Source organism: Podarcis vaucheri (assembly GCF_965113315.1).
Source record: "Podarcis vaucheri genome assembly, chromosome: 3".
In the NCBI taxonomy this organism is placed as follows: Eukaryota; Metazoa; Chordata; class Lepidosauria; order Squamata; family Lacertidae; genus Podarcis; species Podarcis vaucheri.
In genome coordinates this window covers 55,654,290-55,661,504 of record NC_138761.1, presented here as the reverse complement: position 1 = coordinate 55,661,504, position 7,215 = coordinate 55,654,290, and the positions used below count along the sequence as shown (strand labels likewise).

General features: G+C 48.8%; 1 protein-coding gene across 1 annotated transcript in view; it reads left to right on the top strand.

Moving 5' to 3' along the window:
• The first annotated feature begins 1,821 nt into the window (after positions 1 to 1,821).
• FNDC1 (fibronectin type III domain containing 1) overlaps positions 1,822 to 7,215 on the top strand; it is a 96,090-nt gene continuing 90,696 nt past the window's right edge. Inside the window, exon 1 of the mRNA XM_082215173.1 lies at positions 1,822 to 2,087. Coding sequence (XP_082071299.1) covers positions 1,985 to 2,087 — 103 coding nt within the window. The 5' untranslated portion in view covers positions 1,822 to 1,984. The remainder of the gene's footprint in view (positions 2,088 to 7,215) is intronic.

Genomic DNA, 7,215 nt, shown 5'->3' with positions numbered 1-7,215 from the left:
AACTCCCATCAACCCCAGCCATAATGGTCTATGGTCAGGAATGATGGGAGTTGTAGTCCCAGAAACTTCTGGAGGTTCACAGGTCCCGCCCCACTGGCCCACCACTTTAGGAGGTGTTGATATCATAAGACAGAGCTGGCACAAACAGTCTTCAGGCTTGCAGGATCCAATCGTGGTCTTTCAATGGAAGCCTGAAGGCAATCAGATAGAGTCAGTTGCAAAGTTGTGACTTGGAGGACAGAGCCAATTGCCTACCGAACCCCTGAGCCTTATGCTGGACTGACCAATACCTTACTGGGACGGATCCAGACTTAGTCATGCTTTGAGTCACTGAAATCAAAGGGACTTAACAGTGCAGCCCTAACCATGCCTATGCAGAAATCAATCCTATTGAATTCATTGGACCTGACAGAGGAAGCTGCCTTATGCTGAGTTAGACCTACTGTTCCATCTAGATCACCACTCTCTACACTGCACGGCAGCAGCCCTCCAGACTTTTCATAGAATTACGAGTTGGAAGGGATCTCAAGGGTCATCTAGTCCTACCTCCTGCAGTGCAGGATTCCTTTGCCCAATGTGGGCCTCAAACCCCTGACCCGACTGGAGATGCTGGGGTTTGAACCTGGGGTGTTTTGCATGCAAGACAGATGCTCTGCCACTGAGCTACGAAATTAAGAGTGCAGCCTTAGTCACAACTCATGGTAAGAACTTAAGGCCAATTAATTGAATCCATCTTGCTGTGCTACTCAGACCACCTGTTTTTCATTAGCACCCATCCAGATTTACTTGCACAAAGCTGACACAGAGGTCTGAATATATCCAGTCTTTACTGAGCACTCGTTCTGATGTGTTGGTTGAGTTCGGCTGCCATATGTCCGGATTTTCCTGTTAATGGGACTTCAAAGGCACAGTTGACATCCGGGGGCGGGGTTTTTTTTCCCAAAGGCGACGCTTTATCCTGGATCTTAGGCAAGTCAAAATCACTCCTTTTGGGGGGCATTTTTGTACCAAAACGCTCAACAATTTTGGGGTCTTGCTTAAAAAAAGTTCAACAACTTTACTTTTTGAAATACGGCAACCCTATCGGTGGGGAGATTATACAGCAATAAGTGTCCATCCCACATTTACTCTGGGTGATTGCTGGGTGTTTGTACATCTTCCTAGTCACCAGTTGTTCACCCCACACTTTTCAGTGCATTTCCCTATGACTTTCCAAACCACAATAAGTTTAAAAAGAAGTAGATTTGTTGTGCTAGGGAGACAGAGCTCTTTAATATGCTTTAATTGTGCAGGCATACATTTATGGTTTGCACATGAATGACACACTGGAAACCACCTCGGTGATATAGCAGTGGCAGAGGTGAGATCGGGAAACCGTAGGTTCAAATCCCTGCTCCCTCCTGCTCACTTGCTAACCTTGTGTCAGCGTTTGAGAGTGGGGGAGGGCATTATTATTATTATTATTATTATTATTATTATTAATTGAATTTATATACCGCCCCTATACCCGGAGGTCTCAGGGCGGTTCAGCCCTCTTCCGATATACTTCTTTACCCAACTGCAAGGCGTCTGTTTGTTCGCTTATTTATTTTTCCACGAGCAACACTGCAGCCTATCCTCTCCTCCCTTGCGGCCTGAGTTGGTACAGCCCCAAATCCTACGACCACCTAGCGGTAATCTTGTTCAGGATGACTCTTGGCCACCGTGCTGGCGATATCGCCGTCGGCCAGTAGGGGGAGACATGGGCGCGGGGAGAGCGAGCGCAAGGCAGAGACCCGCGGGAGGCAGCGCAGCCGCGGGAACGGCGAACTTTCGGGAGATGCAGCAATGAAGAGAAGCGGCGAGCGGCGACGGCGGCACCGACGGAGCGTGCCTTGATCGCTGCCGCTGGGACCCGAGGGGAGCTGCACGGCCATCTCGGCGCGGGCTTGGCACTGCGGAGCCCCCTCCCCGCGCACCCCGGACCCTTGCGCACCCCGGACCCATGGCTGCTGCCGCCGCCGCCGGCCCGGCTCCGCGGATCCTCCTGCTGTCGTCCTGGGCGCTGCTCCTGCTCCTGGCTGCTCTGCTCCACTCCGCGGCACCAGGTACGGCCCCCTCCCATCCCATTGATTTCTCCCCAGTGAGGGGGTCTCCATCCTCGAAAAGGGGGCGATGAGGGTGCTCTCTGCGTTTTAATGCTGGGGACAGCCCTCCCCATATCCAGCATGATAAATGGAGAACTTTAACCACCCCACACCCCCGTCTCTATATTTCTTTTACAGTATCTACTTTCCACCTTTGATTTCCCCCTTCCAGATATTGTGAAGCCCTCGGGGCAGGGATCCCCGTCTATATTTCTTCTATCTATTTTCCATCTTCGATTCCCGCCCCCCCCCGATATTGTGAAGCCCTCGGGGCAGGGATCCCCGTCTACATTTCTTTTATCTACTTTCCATCTTCGATTATTTCCCCTCCTGATATTGGGAAGCCCTCGGGGCAGGGATCCACGTCTAGCCTGGGCTCCCTGTAAAAGCACCTCGGTGGCGGAGGGGGGAAAGGGTTCAGGCGTCGCGCTTGTCTGTGTATTCCGGGAAAGGTGATCTAGTCAGAGCCTCACTTCCCCAGGAAAATCTTTTCATTTACAAAACGTGGGGAATGCTGTTGAAAGTCAACCACAGCTTCAGCGCAAAACGAAACGTCCCACTGGCGAGGCATTTTTCGCTCTTGAACCTCATCCCCACCTGCCCCTCAGATTCCTCCTGCTCCTCTTATAGGGTTCGGGGTTCCCCGCAGCCGCTGATCGCCCAGTGACACAATTAAAAAAAAAAACCTAACTGGAATCTGCTACAGTTTAGCCTTTGCCAAGTTGGCGCCCTCCTGAGGCTTCGGACTACAACTCCCATCAGGGCTGGGGCAGCCCAGTCGGATGGCTGGCATATAAATAATAAAAATATTATTATTAAAGCGTTTCGGGGTGTGCGTGTGCCAGGTTCGCAAAGGCTGCCGCAGAGCATCCCAGCCCTTCGTCTGGGAAGGGAACTGCCTTGTTCTGGAATGCAAAGATTGCAATTCTTCGAGAGCAGTTCCCTTTGAGCTCTGGGGAAAGAGCAGGCAGACGTTCAGGCAGGCAACATGGAGCTGCTGCCAGTCAGTGTGGGACAGTATTGGGCTAGATGGTCTGACTCTGTACAAGGCAGCTTCCTTTGTAGAGGAGCATCTGATGATAAATGCATTCCGGATGCTTGCAGAGAAACTAGCGTGACAAATGGAGGCTTGCCCTCACGATTGCCATTGCAGACGGGAAGTGCTGTGGCTCAGGGCTGTGGCCTGCAGAAAGTCCCAGGTTGCATGTTCAGGTAGGGCTGGAAGAGAACCCTGCCTGAGATCCCAGAGAAGCGCTGCCCGCGCGTGTAGGTGATGCTGAGCTTGATGCACCAATGGCGTGACTCTGTAGAAACTCCTGCGTAAACTCACTTTCCCTGCGTTGGCTTCTGTTTGTGTTTATAATGTGGTTCCTTCCCTCTGTTCCTTGGTACTTTCTCTTCCCCTGGGTCAGTGCATTCTGCTCCCCCACCTTCCTGCCTTACAGGAATGGGAGAAGTAAGCTGTATGTGTTGCTACAAGTTCCACACGCAGCCAAGTGCAGGAATTCTGAGCTCCCAACTTGCCCACGGGGCCAGTTCCTTGACGGCAGGCGTTGATGGTAATTGCAAAGACAAGGGGGCTGAACCTGAAGCCGTGATTACTTGCCTTGGAAGCAAGTTTCGTCGAAGCACCGAGACATATTCTCAAGAAAATAAGCGCAGGCTCATTATGTCTATGTCAGGAAAGGGGGGGGGGAACCACCCCAGCTAATTTGCAGGCTTTTCCTCCCTTGCTTTTAATGAACAATAATTCAACGATGCTAACATAATGAGTCACGTGATCAGCACCACGACTGATTTCCTAAGGCAGAAGTTTGTGTGATTGGCTAGTAGTTGCTTTCTTTTGACACAATGTCCTAAATCATAATGGACCGAATAAATGTGGCAAGGGAAAAAAACACACACAACCTTTCCCTGTGCATTTTTTCAACTCCTTGAGAACTGTTTCTTTTGGAAGTGAGCAACAGGACATTGGTTTCCAGGGAGGGGAGCGCTGGAGAGCCATAATATAATATGGAATGTCCTGTTTGGGGAGCCTATGGCTAAAACACCTGTAACCCTTTCAAAGATATTTTCTTCCTGCCTCCAGGCTCCTGCTGCCTTTCTGGAATCAGGGTTGTTTGCTGTGGCTTGCAAGCTTCTGTTGGGCTTCCCACTGGTGTATCCTCCCCTTTGCCCCTCCCATTCACCCCGTAGCCTATAAATCACTCCAGAGATTGATGGAATGTTTTAGCTGGAGAGCTCTAGCCTGAGAGTCTTGCGCTGAGGCCCAGATCCACCACATTAACACAGGATTTGCAGCGTATGGATGGGCAGATTAAAGATAAAATACTTTTGGATAAACCGGTGGGATTAGCAAGGTGGTGGAGGTGGGGGAGTGTTCTGCCTTTGCTTTGGATGGATTTAGGAGTCTGATTAATCTGTTCTGTGTAAAATATTTGCTTGCTTCCCAGAACTTTCTGTTCATCCATCAGGCTTGGGAGGTGAATTCAGCTCTGAAGCAAGCAGCCCTTTGCTCTGGTTGGAAAGATGGGCAATTCAGCATTCCGTGCAAAACAACATGCATGAATCACTGACTTTTATATATTACTGCCTGTTGTATTGGGTGCCTTCCTGGGTAGTCTTGATTGTTCTCAAAGCAGATGTCATATGTTATAATGGATGATGGCTTAAGTGTTTAACAGTACAGTTCTATGCATGTCTACTCAGAAGTACATCCCATTGAGTTCAGTGTGTGTGGAGGGGTCTTTCCAAGTAAATGTCTATAGGTTTGCAGCTTTAGCCTCCTTTACTGCAGACCAGGGAAGGGGAACTTGTGGCCTTCCAAATGTTGTTGGACTACAACTTGCATTATCCATGCACATTGGCTTATTGGGGTCCAACAATATCTGGGGGCGTAGGTTCCTGATCCCTGCTGGAGTCAAATCCAGAAATTAATACCCCTCCTCTTTCTTTCTTTTTTGGTAAAGATGTTTTCTCATTTAGGAAATCTTAGTTAATTCATCAAATGGATTTTACTCAATAACCCTCTACTCCACTGTTGTTTAAGATCTAGCTGAAATGAAAATCCAGAATAGATAGGTTTAGGATGCAATCATTCTCTCTACTGTATTCCATCATAGAATCATGGAATTGTATAACTGGAAGGGACCACAAAGGTCATCTAATCCAACCCTCTGCAGTGTAGCTCTAATCCACAACCCTGAGATTAAGAGTCAATTGCTCTAACTGACTGAGCTATCCTGTAACAGACACTCTTCATTCAGTGACCACTGAGCACAATCAGTCCTCATTAGGCTGCATAGTGATGGGCCAATATTCTCCTGTGGATTTCTACCTGTTGGGCAGCAGTTAGTAGCACAAGATTCCTGTCTGGGGAATAAAAAGGGTAACAAAGGAGCAAGTTGTGGCAGGAGTGGGGAGCCACATGAGCTTTGCCTGCTATTGGCATCAATTAATACAGGCATAGGGAACCTGTGGCCCTCCTGATATTGCTGGATTGGAAGTCTCAGCATCCTTGACCACCTGCCAGGCTGGCTGGGGCTGATGGGAGTTGGTCCAGCAACATCTAGAGGGCCTGATCTTACACGCACTTTGCCTACACTTGATCATCAAAGACATTCCAAGGCAGTTCTGCTTCTTGGCAATAAGCAACACCCCGGGACACCACTGAAGAAAGCACCTCCTTGAGCTGTTAGATTGATCTGCATGTCAGGAAGCCCGGCTTCACACGCTTTCCCTCGACTCCTTTTCCTGTATCTGACAAAGTTCAAGAGACCTTCACTGTGCTGAAAGAACACTGCGTAGTTTGGCAACCACAGTGCTTCCACTTCCTTTCTGAAAAATATTAGCATCCTTTTCAAAAGTAAGAATGAAAAGCTGAAATTACTGTGGTGAGTGGTAGCACAGAAAACAATGCATGTGAAAATCCAGATGTACGGCACAAAAACACTCAACAAACTTTCTGTCCGGATTTTCACTGTTTGAAATATGGCAGCCCTACCTGATGTTCCTTCAGGCCGTGCTGCTGTTAAGAAATGTTGGACTCCCAGAATGGGATGGCATTCTTTTCATCACAGAATATTTCTGGTATCTCTTTATGGGCCATGCAATTCCATGGGAATGGCAGTTATGTTATGTTTCAGTCCTGCTAGCCAGGCATGCAAAAGTCCCATAGTTTTCACTTGCATTTGTGTGCTCACATAGGTTTGATGCTACCAAACAAATTTTGCTTCAGTAAGTTCCCTACCTCCTGCTCCAAAACATGTAAGCAGAAGCTCTTACTTGTAAGTAAGAAAGGGATCTTTATTCAAGCATGTAACAGTACAGGCTCAGCAGCAGGCACAAGGCTCAGAAGTCCCAGTTCAAGGGTTCAAGAGCAGAACAAGAAGTTCAGAACTGGACGGAAGCAATGAAGATGTCCCAACAACTTTCCATGCTCCACCCTCCAAGCTTCTAAAGATGAGCCCTGGCATGCTCACTCATGAGACGTGCTTGCCATATGGAAATGTCAGGATTGCAAACACACGCTCTCTCGGGGCAGGTGGGTTTGCTCCCATCTGCAAAGGTGGCTGCTGGTTCTAGGTCACAAGACCGCAACCTCCTGGTCAGGTTCCTGTCTCACCTCTTCCCTTGGCAGCTCAAAACTGCCCCTAGGTCTGGCAGGGAGGGGGCAGAGCCAGCATCCCTGCTCCCCTTTCCCAAGTGGCTGAATTTGGGGCAGAAAGGGGCTATCCATGCTCCCCTATTAAGACTCCCCTCTGTTTCCTCCTCCCCTTCTCCGCCTGCTTGAGAGCATGTCAGTCTAAAACCAGATCCCAACAGCACAGGGACTTGCACCTTGGTAGCTAGCAAGTAATCAATAGGGTTGCTATTTTTTTTACTGAAAAAGTTCTGGCTTCCTGGGCACGGGTGGAGTCAGGACAGGTGAGATTGGGCATAAACTGACAGTTCGGGGACAGAACTTGTAGGACTTTAGTGAGTCATGAGCAAGTAAAGCAGAGGATGCCTGAAAATTAATTTTCTATGAATTTCTAGAATTCTTGGTCTGTGGTGCTCATTAAAATATATTCAGGTGTCTCTTGCTATT